We start from the raw sequence: 22,152 nt of genomic DNA, 5'->3' as shown, positions 1-22,152 counted from the left end.
CCTAGGAGGTATCTTCCCTGCCTGGCCTGCCACTGCAGCACGCTCTGGAGAGGAAGGAAGCTCAGCCCAGGGGGGCAGGAGAAGAGGAAGGTGAGCATCTGCCAGGGGCCCATAGGTACCACGGGGGCAAGGTTAAAGTTGCTGGGGGCGTCACGCTGGGAGAAAAGAGCACCTGGGTAGAGATTTGCAACTTGATTCCGGAAGAGAGTGAGACTCTAGGAATCAAGGAGTGAACGTACCGGATTACATTTTGAATTGCTTTAATCGAAGGAAGAAAGAGGCAGCAGGAGAATGAGAGCTGACACTGGACAGAGTTGAGTAGAGAAGTCAGGACAGAGAGGATGAGGGATGAGGGTAAAGAACAGTGAGGACAGGAAGGAGAACACTGCCTAGAGATAAGTGGTAGTGTCAAGAGCACTGAAAACCCATTCGAACCATTGCCTGCTCCACGGGCAAGTTGAGCCCGAGTCCATCCCCAGGTCTGTGAGGTTATCAGCCGCAAGCAGGATCCAGGCAGTGGCACCTACCCTGTGAGAGTCACCTGCCATCACACCCATTCCTCTTCTCAAGCAGGGCTTCAGGTAGGTTGGGCCAAGTGCCTCAGAGTTTAGGGACCCCTAGATCTCCCTGTGAGGCCTCCCACTCGACTGAGTCGAACCTCTCTTTGTGTGTCAGGTGGAGGAGAGCCTCAGGGTTTAACCCGTTCTTCCTCTTCCCCCACAAGTTCACAAGCAGAAGCCTTGGGAACTTTGTCCTGTTCAGGTTCAAATAGGAGCTTTATTTTCCCTTGAGAAGGAAGGGGCAGTGAGAAGAGGAGGAGGAGGAGCCAGGGAAAGCTAGCAAAGCGGCTTCCAGTCTGGGCAAGAGAACTGGAAGCCACAGTGTTGTGAAAAGCAGCTGCCTGAGGGCTCTGCCCAGCCCAGCACCTGGTATGACATCGGCACTCCCATATTGTGGAGTGAAGGAATAAATGAGACATTTTTTATTCTTCCTTGCTTCGTCTTTCCTGTGAAGCCTGAACCTGTGATAGACACTGGGGAGAGAGAGAAGCTGGAGCAGTGAAGTTCAAAGAGGAAGGGAAGTGGTTACCCGCACAACTTTTCTTGCCTTCCTGAGCTCATCAGGGAGGACAGTGTTAGGTTATGGAGCTGAGGTCATCACTGCAAAGATGGGATTTAGGCACCCTCTCTGGAGGCTTCTTGTCTTAGTTCTGGCCACTATAACAAATATCCCATAGACTGAGTGGCAACAACAGACATTTATTTCTTATCCTTCTGGAGGCTGGGAAGTCCAAAACCAAGGGGCTGGACATTTTGGTTTCTGGTGAGAGCTCTCTTCCTGGCTTGCTGATGACTGCCTTCTGGCTGTGTGCTCACATGGTGGAAAGAGAGAGAGTTCTGGTGTCTCTTCCTCTTCTTGTAAGGGCACTAATCCCATCATGGGGAGCCCACCCTCATGACCTCATCTAAGCCTAATTACCTCCCAGATGATTTTGGAGGGTACGCAAACATGCAGTCCGTAGCACTTTTTTTTTTTAATTTATTTACTTTTATTTATTTTTTGGCTGTGTTGGGTCTTCGTTGCTGCGCGTGGGCTTTCTCTAGTTGCGGCGAACCAGGGCTACTCTTTGTTGAGGTGCACGGGTTTCTCATCGCAGTGGCTTCTCTTGTTGTGGAGCCCGGACTCTAGGTGCATGGGCTTCAGTAGTTGTGGCACACGGGCTCAGTCGTTGTGGCTCGCGGGCTCTAGAGCACAGGCTTAGTAGTTGTGGCGCACGGGCTTCGTTGCTCCGCGGCACGTGGGATCTTCCCGGACCAGGGCTCGAACCCGTGTCCCCTGCATTGGCAGGCGGATTCTTAACCACTGCACCATCAGGGAAGCCCAGTCTGTAACACTTTTAATTTTCCTTTTAGAGATGTTTGGATACTTTAGCTGAGTTCTCACACTGATCAATGCTAGCACATAAGGCGGCCCCTCTGGGCAGGTAAAGTAGAATGAGTTTCCCAGCTTCTGGGCTGCATTTCGGTGCCAGGGCACATGGCTCGATGAGGGGAATGTGGACTGCATTTCAGCTCCCAATTGCTGTTTTAGCTGGGAGCCCTTGGGCAGGGCTCTGTGCTGGCCCTTTAGGGTCCTCCGGATTCCACCAAAAGGGATGGAATTGCCTGAGTGGCACTGAATTTTCTAGAGTGAGACGTATGACCCTGGGATTGGTGGGGTCCCTGGCTCCCTGGCCCTGCTGGGGTTTGTTAACGGTCTTACACAGCTTCCATTCTCTAGAGGCATGTGAGGGGTCCGAAAGGTTGTAATAAAGGACTGTGTTTATGGGAACCCCTGTCCCTACATAGCACACTGCTGGGGCTTGTTCACAGCGACCCTAAATGCTGGAGTCTGGGATTTGCCCTAACACAGAAACCCATTTACTTCTCAGGTGTCATTCAGACAATTATTCCCAATAGCACTTTGCTTTTCTGAAGCATTAGGCTTGGAGTAACACACTTCTCTCTCTGCAGCTCAGTTTCTGGGCAGTTATCCTGCAGTGAAGCCAGCGGGTTGAATGACAGGAGTCACACATGTTTCTATAGCAGCAGTGTGATGTAATACACAGAGAATAATGTGGCCTAGCTGTAGAGCTGGTTAAAGACAGCTGTGAGCCAATAGAAAATAAAAACTTCTTTCTGCACAGTGCCGTACAGTTCACTGTATGGACGTGGGGTCCTGAAAAAAAAGAAACACACTCAACCGCATCCTCACCCATTCACTCACACTTACACATTAAATCTGTAACACATATAAGCATTCTATCCACTTACACAAACACACTCACATGCTGACACATTCACGCACGAACATACTTACACACGCTCTTACATTTTCACATCAGCGTGTTCACACATGCGGACATGCTCACACATTTTTCACACAGGAACATGCTGGTGCATTCACACATAGAGAGACTCATACACTTGCATTCACTCACACATGCTCATGCTCGCACATGGACATGCCTGCATATTTACTGAAAGAAATGTGCTCAAACACATACACACTCACCAATCACTCACACGTGAACAAGTTCACACAAATGAACATGCTCACACGTACGTGCATATTAACTCAGTCACACGCAAGACCATGCTCACACACTGGCAGACACAATAACATCCACTCACAAACTCACAGTCACTCGCACACAGACATGCTTACGTACACTCATACTCACACATCCACTCACACACATGAACACACTGATGCTGTCTCACACACATAAAATAATGCATTCATTCCCACTTGCACGTGAACATACACCTACAGGCTCACAGTCGTTCCCACACGAACACATTCACGCATTCAGTCCCCCATAGGAGCCCATCCTCACATTCATTCACACGAGTGAGCACACTCACATTAACATGCGTATATGCGCAAGCATGCTCACACATTCACTCACACCTAGATGCACTCATGTCCAATCACAGGACGCTCACACAGCCATGCAAACTAAGATGTTAACATTTTCACCAACATGAACATCTTCTCACACACAAAACTGCTCCTCCATTTGCTCACACCCGAACATGTTCATATGTTAATCCACACATGAATACAATCACGTAGTCACATTCATGAATGTACACATAGTAACACACATTTCAATACAATTACACATATTCGAACATGTTCGTTCACTCAGATACCCATATTCACGCATTCACTGAATGAGCATATTCACACTTTAACACACTCAAACACACAAAAACCTTACACATTTATTTACACAAAGGAAAATGTTCACATAACTGCACATCCTTATTTTCGATCACACACACAAAGCTGCTCAGACACTCATGAGCACAAGAAGACATTAACACCATCAAACAAACATATTGACGTATTCACTCCCACGGACTTGCTCACAGATTAATTCGCATATACAGACACACCCGCATACACTCACAACTTCACTTAACATTGTTCGTCGTGCTCACATACATGAACTTGCTTACACATTCAGCTGCACACAGGGAAAATAATTATACATTAATAGCTTCACACACACCAACTTGTTCGTACATTAATTTGTACATATGAACATGCTCCCTTACATGCACATGCTCACACACTCAGATATGAATGAACACACACATTCATTTAAACACAAACACAAACTTTCACACTTTCACATTAACATGCTCAAAACAGAAACGTGTTCAAACTTCCTTTTGCATATGTTCATGCTCAAACACACAAGTATACTCAGACATTCACCCACACGTGAACGTACTTAAACATTAACATTCCCAGACACACAAACGTGCTCACGTTATCTCACGAACAAGTGGACACTCCCACTTTCACTCACATTCGCACATAAACACACACACATTCTCATGGGCTTACATACGGACATGACTGCACACTCACACACACTCACTCCCTACCTCCACTCACACATTCACACATGGACATGCTCTCACATTTATTTAAAACACAACATGCGCACACACACACATCACGCACGCATGAACAAGTTCACACAGGTGAACACGTTCACATATTCACACAGCCTACACGCTCATAAACACACATGCTCTCACATTTATTTAAAAAACAACATTCACACTCACCCCAAAACCACTCATGCACAGACACGGCCACGATCACACTTTCACATATCGACAGGATCATATTCACTCACACAGTCTCTCACGCGCAAACTCACATATACTCACGCACTCACAGTTGCACATAGACATGCTCACATTATCACTTCCACACAAATGAACACACTTTTCATCACACACAAACATAATCACATTGACTCACACAACAGAACACACACATTAACATGCCCCTACACACAAGCATGTTTACATATTCATTAACACACACATGTTCCTATATTCACTTAAACTTGCACTTTGATAATATGCACACATATTTGTATATATATATATATATATTTATATGCTCACGCATTTACTGACACAAACTTTTTTGCACATTTACTCACACACAAATGTACAAAAACACATGTGCAAAGCATAAATTCACCTTCATGAACATACATGATAAGCTTACACATTCATGCAGACACAGGAACATGATCACAGATATATACTCACACAGTCATTTGCACACAAACATGAAGATATTTACATATGCAGACGGTGAACCTGCTCATAAACTCACAGGCACCCTCATTAACACAGTCATGTACATGCATCTGATCAACATTCACACATACACATACACTCATGTGTTGACTCAGAAATAGATGCACACATTAACAGGCTCACAAAAATGAACACGGTTCCACAGTCACTCACTGATGGACATGCTACCATCATGCACATGCTTACAAATTCACTCATACACGTGAACACACAGAAACACACAAACGCACATTAACACACTGACATATGAACAGGCTCCATTCACTCTTACACACAGACATGCTCACATACATCCACAAGTTACACGTTCACTCAAGTGAACCTGCTCACAGATTTACTCCCATTCCTAGACACGCTGACACATGCACACATTCGTTCCAGTACAGATATACTCAATTAACATGGTTAGGCATTCACTCACCCACCCGAGTATGCCTCACATACACTGTGTCACTCATACACTTACTTACGTGCATGAACCTACTTACCCATAAGATGTTCACACCCTCACATGCACAAACACTCAGTCGCCCACACAAACACGGTTGCAAATTCCTTCACCCGCATAGACATCCTTACATATAATCATTCGCACACACACATGAACATGCTCACATATACAAGTGTGATCACTATTCACTCACATCCACAGCGTATTCTTCACATGAACACATGAACACATTCACTGAGACATAAGGAATGCTCAGATACATGCACACAGCCAAAAATTCTCTAACATTGGAGCATATTCACTGACTCACGAGCATACTCCCAACTTTACTCATATGCATAGACACACTCATATATGATCATACCCACATTCACTCACACAAAATCCTCACGTGTCCACTAACCCGTGAACATGTTTGCAAAGTCATTCACATACAGACATTCCTATGTGCTGACAACAGTACACTCAGTTTCACTTATACGTGCATAGTAACATGCTCACAAACAGCAACACTTTCATGCATTCACTTGAACACAGATTTTCTCCAGTCATCACAAAGCTCACACCTTCACACACAGATACACTCAAACTCACAAGCATATTCTCATATTCACAAAAATACACTCACACGTTAACAAGCTTACCCAAATGAACAGTTACACATTCACTCACTCATGAAAACATGCTTACACATGCACTCCCTCAAACTTGCTCATTCACTCACACACACTCATATATGCTCACAGTCACGTACTCATACATTTCCCCACACACAGCACGTTCACAAACAGCATCATACTCATACTCTGACAAATGCATATGCTCACACTTACCATGAAGTTCACACATTTTACCCACACACATAGAGATGCTCAGATATACTCCCACACACACACTTGCACATTAACTCACAGCAACCTACTCCACTTTGACGTGCTCACAAACACACATTCACTCACACACACACGAGTATGCTAACATCCACGCACAGGCTCATGAATTCACTCATACATATGAGAAGTCCCATTTACTTCAACACACAAACTCATATTTTAATAGGCTCCCACGTTCGCTCTCACACCTGTGCTTATATACATGCGCAAGGTCACATTCACTTGCACGACCACGCTCACACACTCGTTTGCTTACAATAGCCGCTCACGTTTCACGAGAATGTGCTGACACACTCAGTCACAGTCACTTACACTTACATACTTACACTCATTCCCTCACATACACGCTAACATGCTCCCAACTAGGAATGTGCTCACACTCACCAAGAACCTCACACATTCACTCACATACACTCACAGATTCATTCATTCAAATACACTAATGGAGTTGACCCTTGAACGACACAGGGGTTAGGGGTGCTGACCCTCCACGTGCAGTTGAATACGTATAACGTATAGTCCGCCCTGTGTATATGAGGTTCCTCCGAATCCAGGGTTCTGCATCTGCGGATTCAAGTAATCGCATATCGTGTAGTACGGTGGTATTTGCTGTTGAAAAAATCTGCATATACGTGGATCTGCGCTGTTCAATCCCCTGTTGTTTAAGGGTCAGATGTACTTTTAAAATGTCAGACACGGGAATTCCCTGGCGATGTAGTGGTTAGGACTCGGCACTTTCACTGCCGTGGCCTGGGGTCAGTCCCTGGACGGGGAAGTGACATCCTGCAAGCCGTGCAGCATGGCCCCCCACCCCCCCAAAAAAATATCAGGCAAATAAACATGCGTACATTTTCACTCACACACACAAACATGCTCATATCCATGCACATGGTCACCTGTTCACTCCTGCATATGAAGATGCACAAACATTTACTTAATCACACAAATAAATTCCTATTAACACACTCATACTGTACTTGAAAAGGCTCACCCATTCATTCTCCAACACGGACATTGTTATGTAAAGTAGCCAAAGATGGCCTCTCTTTCCTTCTTCCAAGCAGGCTGGAACCCATTAGCTCAAAAGCCCGGCCGCACCAAACTCAATTTTTACACATTCATTTGCTTTGAATATATTCCAAGTAAGTAGATTTTAATCCATCCAGAGCTTGAGTGCTTTGCATGCCATGCAGAACTGCAGCCAACGCCTGTTAGCTATAGATAAGATCAAGCCTGTAGTTACGAAAGACCCCACACCACTGAGACCCCACACCACTGCTGGCCTTTGGTACTCTCCGATCCAGAGGCTCCCCATCATGCTACTGAGTGGTATCACCCAAACACACTAGTCCTCTCTCTGAGCCTGCTCTTCCCTGGCATTTCCCCCGCTTTTCTTTCCTGAGTGGTGCTCCCACACGGTAGCCTCTGGCAGTTCTCCTGTTGTTAAGACACTTCCCGTGCATGCAAAGCTGTGAAAGCTTCCTCCAGATAAAGGTCATCTTGTGCTACTGCCACTTTCTGGTGATACTTTAATCTTTGATCAGCCCCTAAATCCCTCGCACTCATTACTTGTGTTGATGAGGAAAGTGGAGGATTTGGGTGATAGTCAAGAAATCAATGTAGGGTCCACCCAGTCAGGAGGACTATCCATTGGCAGAACAATCCTGGACAGTCTTAAGTGGTTGGGACTCAAAATGTGGAACTCCCCCATGTCACTTTGGCATGGCGTTGCTCTGTGCTGTATTACACTTTATCTGTATTTATGGTGTCTCCCTGGGTGTCATTAGCCTGATCAAGCAGCAGCAGCAGTATTTGAGCCAACCCATGCCATTGTAACTGAGTTTTTGGGATCAGAGGCACTGGGCTCCCCACGAAAGATCAGCCCACCCAGCTGGGTCCCTCACTAGGCAGGTACTAGACGTTGTAAGACCTGTGGGCCCACATAGGAAAAGGGGAGGGGTGCGGGCCTCTGGACCAAGAGTGGGCTACCTCTGATCCCATAACAGGCTCCCTGTAGCTGGGCTGGTGATCTGGGGTGCTCTGAGGTGAGAGGACATCCTCATGGCCGGGGCGTGGCTATGGCAGGGAAATGAGTCAGTAAGTCAGAGGCGTCAGGCCGAGGCTGGTCTCTTAGGACATCTTTGTAAACAGCTAGCCTGTCTCTGCCGCTGTGTCACTCTGACCTGCTGTGGCAGATGGCATCTTTCTAGTCCCTTCCCCAAAGGATGTGGGCTAAAGCATTACTTAAAATGACTGACTGCACGGAAGTTAATATTCCAGCTGCTCCCAGGACTTGAAGGAGGTGGCTGTCTTTTTTGTTTTGTTTGTTTTTTTGGCTGCACGGCATGTGGGATATCAGTTCCCTGACCAGGGATCGAACCCGTGCCCACTGCAGTGGAAGCGCAGAGCCTTAACCACTGGACCGCCAGGGAAGTCCTGGAGGTGGCTGTCTTAATGAACACACGCTCCAAACCGCAAGACGTGTCGGGCTCTGTTCACTGTTGTTTTTGCTTGGAGCCTTAACGCCTTTGGAAGTCGAGACAAATTGGAGAACCCTGGGAAAAGAGGTCTGGTGCCCTCTAGAAGGAAAGGCAGTGCAATACCATCCTGACAGTTATTTATCCTCTGTTTTGTTGGTAACCACTCACAAAGTAATAAATTATTGACAGAAAAGACAAAGTAGGAGGGCTAAGGAGGTGAGGTGTGTTCTCAGTTGGAGGAGGAAACATATCCTTTCTCTCACCCATCCCTGAGACCCAGTCTCTCCTTAGGGACGTAGCCTAAGAGCCAAATGAAAAAAGGGCTCTCTGGCTGTATAGAATCTGCTGGACAGTGAGCTCCACCCAGCAGGGAATGTAATTAATCAATTGACTGCCGTAACATGGGATGCGAAAATGGTGTCCCTACTGAAGGATCTCACGCAATTAGTGCAGAAGCCAGGAATGGTCCCAGAGGAGGCCTTGGAGAGAGATAGGTAGGTAAGTAGGTAGATACTTTGTTGATGTGGATTTTTATTTCTTAGAATGCTGCCCACCCTACGTTAGGCCTCATAGTGATCCTGGGCAAACTCTTAAAGGAAAGCCATTAGCCTCCAACAGCTGGGGATGTTGGGATGGGCTTAACAGGCGACAGATGGCATGCAGCGTGGTGATTTGCCAAGTCTCGAGGAGGCTGAATTTAGTCCTGAGTCGACCAAGTTGTTCCTCAGGGGGCGCTCGTGAAAAGTGTAAGTCCTCTTTCCAGGCAGTGATGGCTCATGCTGAGACAATTCAAGAGGACATAGCTGCCCTGGATTTAACAGAAACTCATGAAAGACAAACTCAAAGTCAAGTGCTGCCTGTTAACAATACCCCACCTGGCCTAAATCAAAATTACTACCCATAGAGGGATTGCCCCCTTCCTCGGTCAAATAAACCACTTAAAACCAGGCCACTCTTAAGCGTGAACCCTGAAATGAACAAGAGAGGTTGGTTGTATTGGACCCTAAGGAACAAGGAGCCCAGAGATATTAGATGATCTCTGGTAAATCCGTGGAGCAATTAAAATATTTACTAAAGTTAGATTGCTACCTGGCCAGGCTTTTCCTTCAGAGACAAGCTTACCTTCCACGTCTGCCCCTGACCTCTGCCAGTGGCAAGGACCTGCTCCCACATCAGGACCCATTGGTCTCAAAGCAGGCCTCTTCTGGCCGACAGTAGCCCTTTTACTACGTAAACTGTAAAATATTAACAACACTGGCTGGCTCTGGTGGACACAGGTGTCCAAAGCTCCCTAATCCCAGGAAGCACTCATACTTTAAAGCCCCGCCCCCCCACCCCCCCACCAGGAGATGACGGGCTTTGGAGGAGAATTAATTGAAGGGATAATTATCTGCTTAGCTTTTTCTTTTAACTTTTTGTGTGGCATGCGGGATTTTAGTTCCCCAGCCAGGGATCGAACCCACGGCCCCCGCAGTGGACGTGCAGAGTCGACCGCTGGACCGCCAGGGAAGTCCCATCTGCTTAGCTTTTAATATGGGCTTAGTTTTGCTAAAAGACGCTTCTGTGCTGGTCGTTCTCTGAGACTCTTTTCCCTTTATTGGAATGGGCTTCCTCAGTCAGCAGGTGACCTCGTGAAACAAGCCTAAGGTTTTGATGCCACTGGTGGGCACTGGCCAGTTCACCTTCCTCTACCCGTGTAAGAGGTACTGACTAAAAGGAAAGCACTGAAGGATTATGGCCTGTCCTAGCTGACTTACTTAAAGAAAGGATATGGATTCCCACCTTTGAGTTCGGTGGTATGGCCTGTGCTTAAAGCCACTACTAATGAGTACAGGCTATCTGTAGACTAGAGAGAGTTAAACAAGGCTGCTCCCTGTATTAGAGCCCCTCTACTATATATTGTTCCCTTAATGAATGACATTCAGAATAACCCTGGTAAATGGTTCAGAGTCATAGACTGGGCTCACATGTTCTCTTTGTTAAATATCACAATTTGCCTTCCCCTTTGAGGATCAACAGTACACCTTTTTCCCAGTGACCTGTGGGGTACATGAATGCGCCCGTGATTGCCCATGGGATTTGCAGTCGGGACCTAGATGCCTGCTCGGCACGAGCCACGTCCTGCAGAGACTCAGCTCTGGCATTGTGTCGACGACATCCTCGTCACTGGACCTGGCCAAGACTCTGTGTCACACACCACCACAACTGTGAGTGAACACCTCCCTGAGAGGGGATGGGCAATTGCCCGCCATAAGGTACAAGGCACCTCCTAGTTTGTTAAATTTCTGGGCTATGTTTGAAACTCAAAAGGGTAAACTAGTCCCAACTGGGTAAAGGAAAAGCTCCTAGTGCTCCAGCCAGCCTCCCAGATTGGTAAAGGAGGCCCAACATTTGGTAGGCATGCTTGGATTCTGGTGCCAACCTCAAATATTTGCTGGCGCCCATCTATGGAGCCCCCCATAGGACCTCCGCTTTTCAGTGGGGACCTGAGCCACCACAGGCACTAGGTAAACTAAAGAAGGCTATCATTTCAGCTCTCCCACTAGTGCTCTGAGGGCAGGACTTACAATTGGAAGTTCCGGCCACCCTAACGTTCACTTACGGGAGCCACTGGACCAAATGTCCGTGGGCTTTTGGCACACGTGACTCCCAGACTCAGTCCCAAGGTATTGGCCAGTGGAGAGGCAACTTGTGGAGGTACACTGAGCCCTTACTGAAACTGAAGGCTTTACTGGAGCAGAGCCAGTTACGCTGTGGATTGAGATTCCTGTTATGTCCTGGGTAATAGCAGAAGCTCCCCGCAGAGCAACTGAGGCCTCTACTCAAATGATAATGGGATCTACTGGATTGAGCTAAACCTGGCCCTACTAGAGTGCTGCAACTCCATGAGAAAATCACCACATACCCTGCCACTGAAGTTAATTTACCGTAACCTCCCGGCCTTCTATACAGGCCTTCCATTAGTGTATCCATGCAAGGCACAGGCCTCTCCTCATATTATTGAGGGCTTGACAAAATAGCTTTTACAGCCCTTGGGACTGCCGCACAAGTTATACCGTCAGACCAAGGTTCCCACATCACTGTAAAGCAAACCAGCAATGGGCATTACAAGAAAACATTGCTTGGGTTTGTCACCTATCCTATCATCTTCCAGTAGCAGGGATCCTGGAAAGACATAATGAACTTTTTTTTTTAAATGACCGCGTAGCAACATATGATTATGGAAATCGATTTGGGTCCCAGATGATAGGGGTTTTGGTTTTTTTTTTTAAGCTTTTAATTAATTAATTAATTTATTTATTTTTATTTTTTTGGCTGTGTTGGGTCTTCGTTTCTGGGCGAGGGCTTTCTCTAGTTGCGGCGAGCGGGGGCCGCTCTTCATCGCGGTGCGTGGGCCTCTCACTGTCGCGGCCTCTCTTGTTTGCGGAGCAGAAGCTTCAGACACGCAGGCTCAGTAGTTGTGGCGCACGGGCCTAGTTGCTCCGCGGCATGTGGGATCTTCCCAGACCAGGGCTCGAACCCGTGTCCCCTGCATTGGCAGGCAGGCTCTCAACCACTGCGCCACCAGGGAAGCCCCATGATGAACTTTTAAATCAAGGGCTGTTGAGAGAACTTGGAGGGCAGTGGTCCTTCAAGTGGTCAGAAATACTGCCCACGGTCCAGATTATATTAAGTTCCTACCCCTCTGGCATAGCTACACCATATTTAAATTCACAACAAATGACGAGACCACCAGCAGAGACATTTCTGTCTCTGCTGGTGTACACATCCACAGCAGACACAACCCAGTTGTCAGTTTTCACAGACATGGGAGCCCAGGCGTTGCCATGCACCGAAAAGAAACTTTCACCTGGTACTTTCATCTTTCCTTTCTCCCTCATAGAAAACCCGGAGCTTAGCCACTTCCTTCTTGATCCTGATGAGAACCTGACGTGGACCAGTGATTCTGAAACCATCCTTAGCCTGTGTTCATTCGTCATCCAGTATAAGCCAAGCAAACTACCCGCCAGTTTCTGGAGAAAGAGGTGTCCTTATCTGCCATCCATGTACTTTGCTCCAGTAAAGGCACTGTGGAGCCCAGGAGGTGGAACGAAACCTCTCCCAGACCAGGTAACCCCATGTGAACAATACCCAGGGACAATCAGGTCCCCTACTGATGGCTACAGGTGACCTCCAACCTTAATCCCTACCCTGTTTGTATGCCCCTTCTTACCTGAGGAGTTACTGCCCTTGCCAGTGTTGGCTGTATGTCTATTGGTGGTTCACCCAGCCCTAGTAATCCACACACTACTGTTGACAGGGTCTGTTGGAAACAGTATACCACATGCACACAACAGGGAGTCTTACAACATAGGTCAGATTGGGGACAATGGGAGCCACGCTGTTGGCTATTCAGGTCGGTCAGTCCTACTGACATGACCACAGATACCAACACTGAGGCTAGCGACCTTCTCATGTCTCTTCTACTACTAGCAACACCCATCCTGGCTAAAAGCTAGACTCTTTAGATAACACTTATGACTCGTAGATGCCTTCTAAACCCTCAGGGCCAACTTTCACCTGAAATCAGAAGAAACCCAATGTTATGAAGTAGTGCCATTAACCAAATAGAGCCACTGTCTCTTGAGTCTTATTTAAGGCGTGCCCAGGGATAGTATGCACCCAGTAGTACAGCCAGCATGCTTGTGATCAGTGTAATCATATTAAAAATGCTGTAATGCAGAGCCATACCGACAAACTCTATGGGGTTACAATTAGATAAAATTATAGCTCTTACTAATCCCTGGCATAATGATGCGTGTAAACGCTGCCAAAAACGTATACCTTAACAACGATTGGTCTCTTTTCTTAGTAGTTATAACGATTTCTCTCTCTCTAGTATAAGTCCCATGTATTGAAGTTTGCACTAAAAGAAATTAAGTGACCAAGGGCAAGTTATCATGAATTTTCCCCCGGTTGGGAAGTCATATTTTATATACACACACAGACACACACACACACAGACACACACACACACAGACACACACACACACACACACACACACACACACACACACACACACACACACAAGGAAAGGAATGTATACAACATAATACCCAGGGCAAGGCATGCCTAAAAAGTCAGGAGCTTCATCCAGTTTGGGAATTCTTTCCTAACCTAACCTTCTTACAATACCAACTTCAAGATTTACATCACACTCAGTGGGACTGGGTTCTTCAACAGCTGCAACACTTGCTGCCCACAGTAACCAATCATAGCTTTTGGGTGTGACAGCAAAGACAGTTCTCATGAAAACATATTTGATCCCATGGAGAAATCTAACCAGTCTCTACGTGGGAGTTTTTCCATCCAAATTGACAGCTATTTGCTTATAACAATTACAAAATTTGTCAGGTTTACCAAGACCATCGTTAGTAAGCACTTGGGAAAGACTTGAGGGAAATTGCATCCCAATGTTACTCTTCTGGGGGATCTTAAAACATACACATCACATCTTACAGACCAATAATGAGAAGCCCAGTAGCAAAGGTAATCTGGGAGGAAATCTATTGGTATCGTTACATGACCACCTCCCAAGAGGCCACCTCTCTGAGGCTGTTAAAGCTATACAAACAGCTGCCCAAGAAAAATTTCCCCTAGAATGGAAGCAGTGGAACAGGTAGTCCTGCACTGAAGTACAGCAGCCTTGTGATAAACAGGGAAAGAAATGGGCCAAATGTACAATCTGTTTTTGAGATCACTTGGCCCACCCGGCTGTTTGTTACTAGTAGTTGGCAGGAAACTCAAGCAACAATAACACCACTCTGAGCAAGAAAGCACATACATACAATTGCCCACCAAAACAAACCTGCATGTTGCCTTAGTCACAGCAATGTATAAGATGGCAAATTTAAGCACATTCTGCTTACACAGTCATTTATTCACACAAATTTGGTCACATATTCACTCAATAGAATGAAGATGCCCACACATTCGCTCACACACACACGCACACTCAAGTATGCTCACATGTAAGACTCACACATTCACTCACATGCACACATTGAACACAACTCACAAACAGGCATGCTCACATATTCACTTACCCACAAACATGCTCACACACCATGAAGTTCACACCTTCACTCATGCATATGGATACACTCAGATAACTTCATACACACTCACATGTTCACTCATTCAAATGTAATCAAACATTAACAAGCTTACGCAATCAAACGAGCTTAAAGATTCACATGCACATGCTCACACACTCACTCACAGGTTTACTAGCACTTGTAGATACCCTGGTATACGAACATGTATCTACATGTTCAGGCACCCAGATATATTTGAAATACCATGTTCACATACATGACAGTGCTTATGAATTCACTTGCACACATGAATATGATCGCATACACAAGATCACTCACGTTCCTTCACAGGCATCAACACACTGACACATTCACTCCCACACAATGGCATACTTGATGTTAATGGGCTCACACAGTCAACAGTCTTACACACTGGCACACTTGTATTTGCTTACATGGACACACCCACATATTCACTTATGCACGCACATTTGCCTGCTCACAAGCAAAAATACCCACATATTCACTCACACACAGATATGCTCTCACTTTATCATGCTGCTGGCAGTCAATCATCTGTGAATGTCTTTACACATTTATTCACCTACAAACACACTCAATACCTCATACACATGAACACGCTCACACAGTCACCCACAGATGAACACCCTCAGATAAGGACATGCGTATATATTTATTCACTCTTAACGTCAAACAAATTTACTCTCGCACAGAGACAATCTCACATGTACTCACAAACACGTGCTGATGCTCATCAACAGTCACACGTATGAACTTGATCACACACACAGTCATACTCAATATGTAAATATACTTACGTGTTAAGTCCCCAGAGTACCTGGTCCCACATATGAACATGCTCCCACATTCCCGACAGAAATTATTATCCCACATACGACACACTCAAAATTCTATAACCTGTTCTAAGTTTCTGGGTCTCTGCCAACCCTATTTTGCCTTTCCAGCTGGCTCACTATTAAGCTGTGCCTGTAGAGATTTCCTGAGAGAGACAAGAAGTCTGAAGGAAGGAGAATCTACTATGTCTTCTCTCTGTTCCTGTTCCTCTCTGTATCACCCCACTAAAGGTAAGAATAGTCTTTCAAATGAATTTTTTTAAGTTATTTATTTTGTTTTTATTTATTTATTATTTTTGGCTGCGTTGGGTCTTCATTGCTGTGCATGGACTTTCTCTAGTTGCGGCGAGCGGGGACTACTCTTCGTTGCGGTGCGTGGGCATCTCATTGCGGTGGCTTCTCTTGTTGCGCAGCATGGGCTCTAGACGCACGGGGTTCAGTAGTTGTAGCACACGGGCTCAGTAGTTGCGGCTCGCAGGCTCTAGAGCGCAGGCTCAGCAGTTGTGGCGCGCAGGCTTAGTTGCTCCGCAGCATGTGGGATCTTCCTGGACCAGGGCTCGAACCCATGTCCCCTGCGTTGGCAGGTGGATTCTTAACCACTGTGCCATCAGGGAAGCCCTCAGATGAATTCTTAAGAAGAATTCTTTTATATGTCTTTTATATATATATATGATATGTTCTTGATCCTTTCATCTGCCCAAAACACTTAGGTTGTCTCCATTCCTTGGCTATTGTGAATAATGCTGCAATGAGCATAAGAGAGCAGAGCAGAAAGCACCTCCTTTGGATCTGTTTTCAGGAGTGGGATTGCTGGCTGATCTGCTAGTTCTATTTTCAATCTTTTGAGGAACCTCCATACAGTTGTCCATAGTGGCTGCACCATTTTACTTTCCCACCAACAGGGCACGAGGGTTCCTTTTTTACCACACTCTTGCCAACACTTGCTATCTCTTGTCCTTTTGATAATAGCCATCCTAATAGGTGTAATGTCTTAATTACAGCTTTGATTTGCATTTTCCTGATGGTTAGTTATCTTGAACACCTTTTCATATACCTATTAGCCAGTTGTATGTCTTCTTTGGAAAAATGTATATTTGGACCGTGTGCCCTTTTATTAATTATTTGTTGGTTTTGTGTTTTTTTTTTTTTTTTTTTTGCTGTTGAGTTGATTGAATTCCTTATATATTTTGCATATTATCCCCTCAACAGATAACATGATTTGCAAATATTTTCTTCTGCTTCATAGGTCAGTTGCCTTTTCCTTTTGTTGATTGTTTCCTTTGCTGTGCAGAAGCTTTTTAGTTTGATGTAGTCCACTTGTTTATTTTTGTATTTGTTGCCTTTGTTTTGGTGTCAATTCAAAAAAAAAACATTGCCATAACCTATGTCAAGGAGCTTACCCCTGTGTTTTCCTCTAGGAGTTTTACAGATTCAGGCCTTACGTTTAAGTCTTTAATCCATTTGGAGTTCATTTTGGGGTATGGTGTAAGATAAGGGTCCAATATAGTATCTTTGCATGTGGATATCCAGTTTTCCCAGCACCATTTATTGAAGAGACTCTCCTGTCCTCGTTGTGTGTTCTTGTCAAATAGTTGAGCGTAAATGTGAGGGTTTATTTCTGGGCTCTATATTTTGTTCCGTTGGTCTATGTATACATCTGTTCTTATGCCAATACCATGCTGTTTTGATTACTATACCTTTGTAAAATAATGAAATCAGGAAGCATGATGCCTCCAGGTTTAGGTTTGTTATTTGGGGGGTGGTTCATCAAAGGGTACAAATGATCAGTTATAAGATAAATACATTCTAGGGATCTAATGTACGGCATGCTGATATAATTTAAGATATTGTGTGGTATGCTGGAGACTTGCTGAGACGGTAGATCTTAGTTTTATCCCACACACCACCCCCAAAAAACCTTTAGCTATGTGAGGTGATAGATGTATTAATCGGTTTCACCGTGGTAATCATTTAACAATGTATACATACATCAAGCATCACACTGTTCACCGTGAATATAGAAATTTTATTTGTAAATTATACTTCCATAAAGTTGGAGGGGATGGGAGGAATGTGTGTCCTGTTCACATGGAAAAAATTAATTACTCTAAACTGTCAGAGGTAAAGCACAGGATTTGGGTTACTAGAAGAATACATTTTAAGTCAACTGTCTTCAATAAACTCAATGAGCGAAAGGAAACAATGATCAAAGAACTAGGAAACAATGAGAAAGATGTATCACAAAGAGACAGATATTATAAATAGGGACAAAATAAAAGTTCTTCAGCTGCAAAGCACAGTAAGTGAAATGAAAAATTAATAAAAGATGTCCAACAGCAAATTTGACCAGGAGAAAAAGAATCAGCGAGTTTTAAAAGGTTAGTTGAAATATCCAGTCTCTGGAAAGGAAAAGAGGAGCAGAAAAGCAAAGAATGAAGAATAATGAGCACAGCCTATGAGACTTATGTGCATCAGCAAGCTCACCAATGTACACATAATGACAGTTGCAGAGGCAGAGGAGAGAGAGAAAGGGGTAGGAAATCATTGAAGAAATGATGCCTGAAAACCTCCAAACTCGGAGTAAAGACATGAATCTACACACCCAAGAAGTTCCACAAACTCCAAGCAGGATAAAATCAGAGATCCCCACCTAGGCACACCATGATCAAGTTATCAAAAGTCAAAGACAAAGAGTGAACCTTGAAAACAGCAATAGAAACAACTCCTCACCTACAAGTAATCCTCAGTAAGATTTGTGCCCATTTCTCTACAGAAACCATAGAGGACAGCTGGCATTGGAATGACATATTAAAAGCGTAGAACAAATGAACAAAAATACCCTTTCAACCAAGAATTCTATATGTGGGGAAAACGAAGGGGAGTTAAAGACATTCCAAGACAAACAAAAACTGAGAGAGTACATAGCTAGTAAGCTTGCCCTACAGAAAGTACTAAAAGGAGTCCTTCAGGCTGAATTGAAATAATGCTGGGCACCTATCTGAAGCAATATGAAGAAATAAACCACAAAGGCCAAGGTAACTACACAGGTAAACGCAAAAGCCAGTATTGCTGCACTTTTGGTTTGTATCTCCTCTTTTTGTTCTCATATATGATTGAAAATACAAATGTATAAAGCATTAACTATAAATCTCTGTTAATGGGCACCAAATATACAAACATGCCACGTGTCACCATAATTAAATAAAGAAATGTGGCAGAGCTGGGCAAAAGCAGAGGTTTTGAATACTATTGCAACTATCTCCGTATTAATACAAACTTGATTATTATAAAGTTAAGATATTAATTGTAACTCCCAGTGTAACCACCGACACTGCCCCCACAAAAAGCTCCAGCACTATAAAAAAACTAAAAACGCTACAGAGAAAGGAGTGATAAAGAATCACTTTGTACACTAGCAAAATGAAATTAATAACAGAAAAATACAGTAATTGAGGAGTGAAGGAACAAAAAAAGGCTGGCATGTGGAAAATAAATAGGAAAAGGTCAGGAAAAGTCTTTCCCTGTCAGTAATCAATACAATAACCATAGGTAAAACTGTTCAACGAAAAGACAGCACAAGTGAGTGAACTTCAGGCAGTCACCTTAGCGCTGGATGCTCTGGCCAACAGTTAGCCCCGTCTGCACATTTTCATAGACAGTCAGGCCATTGTCGTCGGTCTGGCTGTCTGGTCCGGCCCATGGCAGCAACGACGTTTCCTTGTGTAAAACTGTCCCCTTTGGGGTAAAGAGCCCTGGGAATCTCTTGGCCCACAGACTCCCAAATTATAAATCCAGGTCACACGTGTCTCTATATATACTAAAGCCACTATGCAGGGCTTTGCCAAGACCCTCCTTCTTGGCTTTGGAGTTCCGGGCCTTATTGATGGTGACCGAGGCATGCATTTTACTTCTCAGGATACACAACGCTGGGCTCTTGAACGGCATTCAGTGGACCTTTTGCCTCCCTACCCGGCCTTAGGCTGCAGGACTCAGAGTTCCAGAGTGGCTTACTTCCACAAGTTCAAATTCCATTACAGGAAAATGGCACGTTTCAGTCGCCAGTCACACGCCAGAGGTGAATTGTAGTATAGCGTCTGACTGCATCCTTTGATGTTTGACTGCTGAGGGCTTTTAAACGTCAACCCTCCCTCTTCCCCAATGCCCCACACTCTCTCCTTTGGCGCGGTTGTAGGGTGGAGGGGAGGAGGAGTGGGCGTCAAACTACACTAGCTACTGCCAGCACAAGGGAACTGTCATGCTGGCCCCATCCACGAATCACAGTAGAACTCCCAAAGCAATTTCGTCCTTTCCTGACTCTCTCAAGTCTTTTTTGGAGCAGCTTGAAAAGGCTACCCTGCTCTCCCCCCAGAAGCCTCCTCATGTAAGGAATACACTTTGCATCGCGTCTCGGTAGTGTGTGTGTGTGTGTGTGTGTGTGTGTGTGTGTGTGTGTGTGTGTGTGTGTGGTGTCACCAGTCTTGATTGACCTTTGAACCCAACTTGGGGTAGGGGTCCATACTGACTCAGGATGGCAACAACAGCTCTTCTCGCCAACCTTCCCAGGAGCGCAGTGCAGAATGTGTGCTTCCCATCCGTGAAACCTTAGGGTCTGTCAAATTAGATGTCCTGGATCCCAAGGCGGTGTGCTTACTGGAAGTAAGGGACATGGCTTATGTTCTCCTGAACGTGAAGTTACAGCTAACACCCACTCTTGCTTCTGTGCCCAGCGACAATAGTAAGTGGGATTAGCATAAAATAGTTGTCGATTTCTTCCTCGTTTTAAGCATTCGTTACCCTTGACCACTCGGCTAAGTGGGGCTGAGTACAACAAAAAGTCTCGGACTGTTGACCGAGAAATCATTCTAGGAAGCCTGTCCTGTTAACGTGTGCCGTGCTGTATTAGTCTGCTCAGGCTGCCCTAATAAAATGCCATAGGCTGGGCGGCTTAAACAAGACATTGGTTTATTTCCTACAGTTCTGGAGGCGAGGAAGCCCAAGGTCAGGGTGCCAGCATGGTGGAGTTCTTGGTGAGGGCCCTCGTTTTGGCTTGAAGATAGCCGCCTTCTTCCTGTGGCTTCACGTTGGGGTGGTGGGCGGAGAGCACCATCTATGGTCTCTTCCTGTAAGGGCAGTAATCCCAACGTGTGGACCGCAGCCTCCTGACCTTACCGAAACTGAATGACCTACCAAAGACCCAGTCTCCAAATACCATCTCCTGGGGGCGGGGTGGGGTGGGGGACGGGCTTCATCGTATGAATTGGGGAGGCAGGGGATGTACACACTCCAGTGCAGAGCATGTGCTCAGCCCAGTCTTTGAAAGAAGTATCTCTCTCTGTCTCTGTCTCTGTCTCTGTGTCTCTCTCTCTTCTCTCTCTCTCTCTCTGTCTCTGTCTCTGTGTCTCTCTCTTCTCTCTCTCTCTCTCTGTCTTCATTTCTTGGAGGCTGGAAATGAATTGGGGAGCCCTGATGAAACACTGTCCGGCTCCTGTCTTTACTGCTTTCTCTCCACTCTCCATTCTCACTGCATCCATATCGACTTTGTATGTCCTTTTCTAAGTAGCTTTTACAGCATTAAAACCTCCAAATTCTCTTGCTCTCTCTTGTGGGAGGTTTTAAGCGTTGCTGAGATTTGATCTATACACCTTCTCTCTCTCTCGTTTTTGAACTAAGTGTGTCTCAGTCAGCGTGAGCTGCCCCAGGGTGGCAAATGGGGAACACATGCAGGTTCTCATACCCCAGGGCGCCGCCCTATAGGGACACTGTAGCTTTGCTCTTGCAGTGGTGGAATGAAAAGGAAGGGATTCCTGTGGGCTCACCGAGGCTCAGGGTGAGCTGGGCCTTTAAGGCTTCCAGGGAAGCTGAAGACCTTGGTCACTCATTGGACGGCGGTGCTGTCAATCCTTGGCTGCTGGCAAATGAGCTTAGAGCCGGCGCTGGAGGACGTGGCCCTTGGTTGACCCTTCCAAGGTCCGCCTCCCGTCGCCAGCCAGTCAGGCTCTTTCCCGCCCTGTGCGCAGCGGCCTCGGCGCAGTCTCGGTGGGGCGCTCCACAGGCCGGCGGTCTGCCCTTCCCGTGGCGGGGCCCCCAGAGGCATCTTGGCAGACCCTTGTCCCCTGTGCAGCCGGCTTCTCTGCAACCCCCACCCCGTGCCGGAGGCCCCGCTGCCAACATCATCCCCTCCCTCAGCGATACTCAGCC

General features: G+C 45.7%; 1 protein-coding gene across 2 annotated transcripts in view; it reads left to right on the top strand.

Moving 5' to 3' along the window:
• The window catches only part of LOC309653259 (uncharacterized protein), a 29,557-nt gene that overhangs the window by 4,142 nt on the left and 3,263 nt on the right, over positions 1-22,152 (top strand). Inside the window, exons 2-3 of one of the 2 annotated variants that reach the window (XR_014259053.1) lie at positions 12,885-13,111; positions 16,066-16,185. Coding sequence is in view for 1 of the 2 variants with exons in the window: in XM_082447827.1 (XP_082303953.1) it covers positions 16,140-16,185 (46 nt within the window). In the remaining variant the exon portion in view is untranslated. Of the gene's footprint in view, positions 1-12,346; positions 13,112-16,065; positions 16,186-22,152 lie in introns of those variants that run through there. The other variant, XM_082447827.1, reaches the window with a different exon arrangement.

This window comes from Balaenoptera physalus (genome assembly GCF_965194825.1).
Source record: "Balaenoptera physalus genome assembly, chromosome: X".
Taxonomy (NCBI): domain Eukaryota; kingdom Metazoa; phylum Chordata; class Mammalia; order Artiodactyla; family Balaenopteridae; genus Balaenoptera; species Balaenoptera physalus.
Note: the sequence above shows the minus strand (reverse complement) of the source record. Positions and strands in the feature narration are given on the sequence as shown.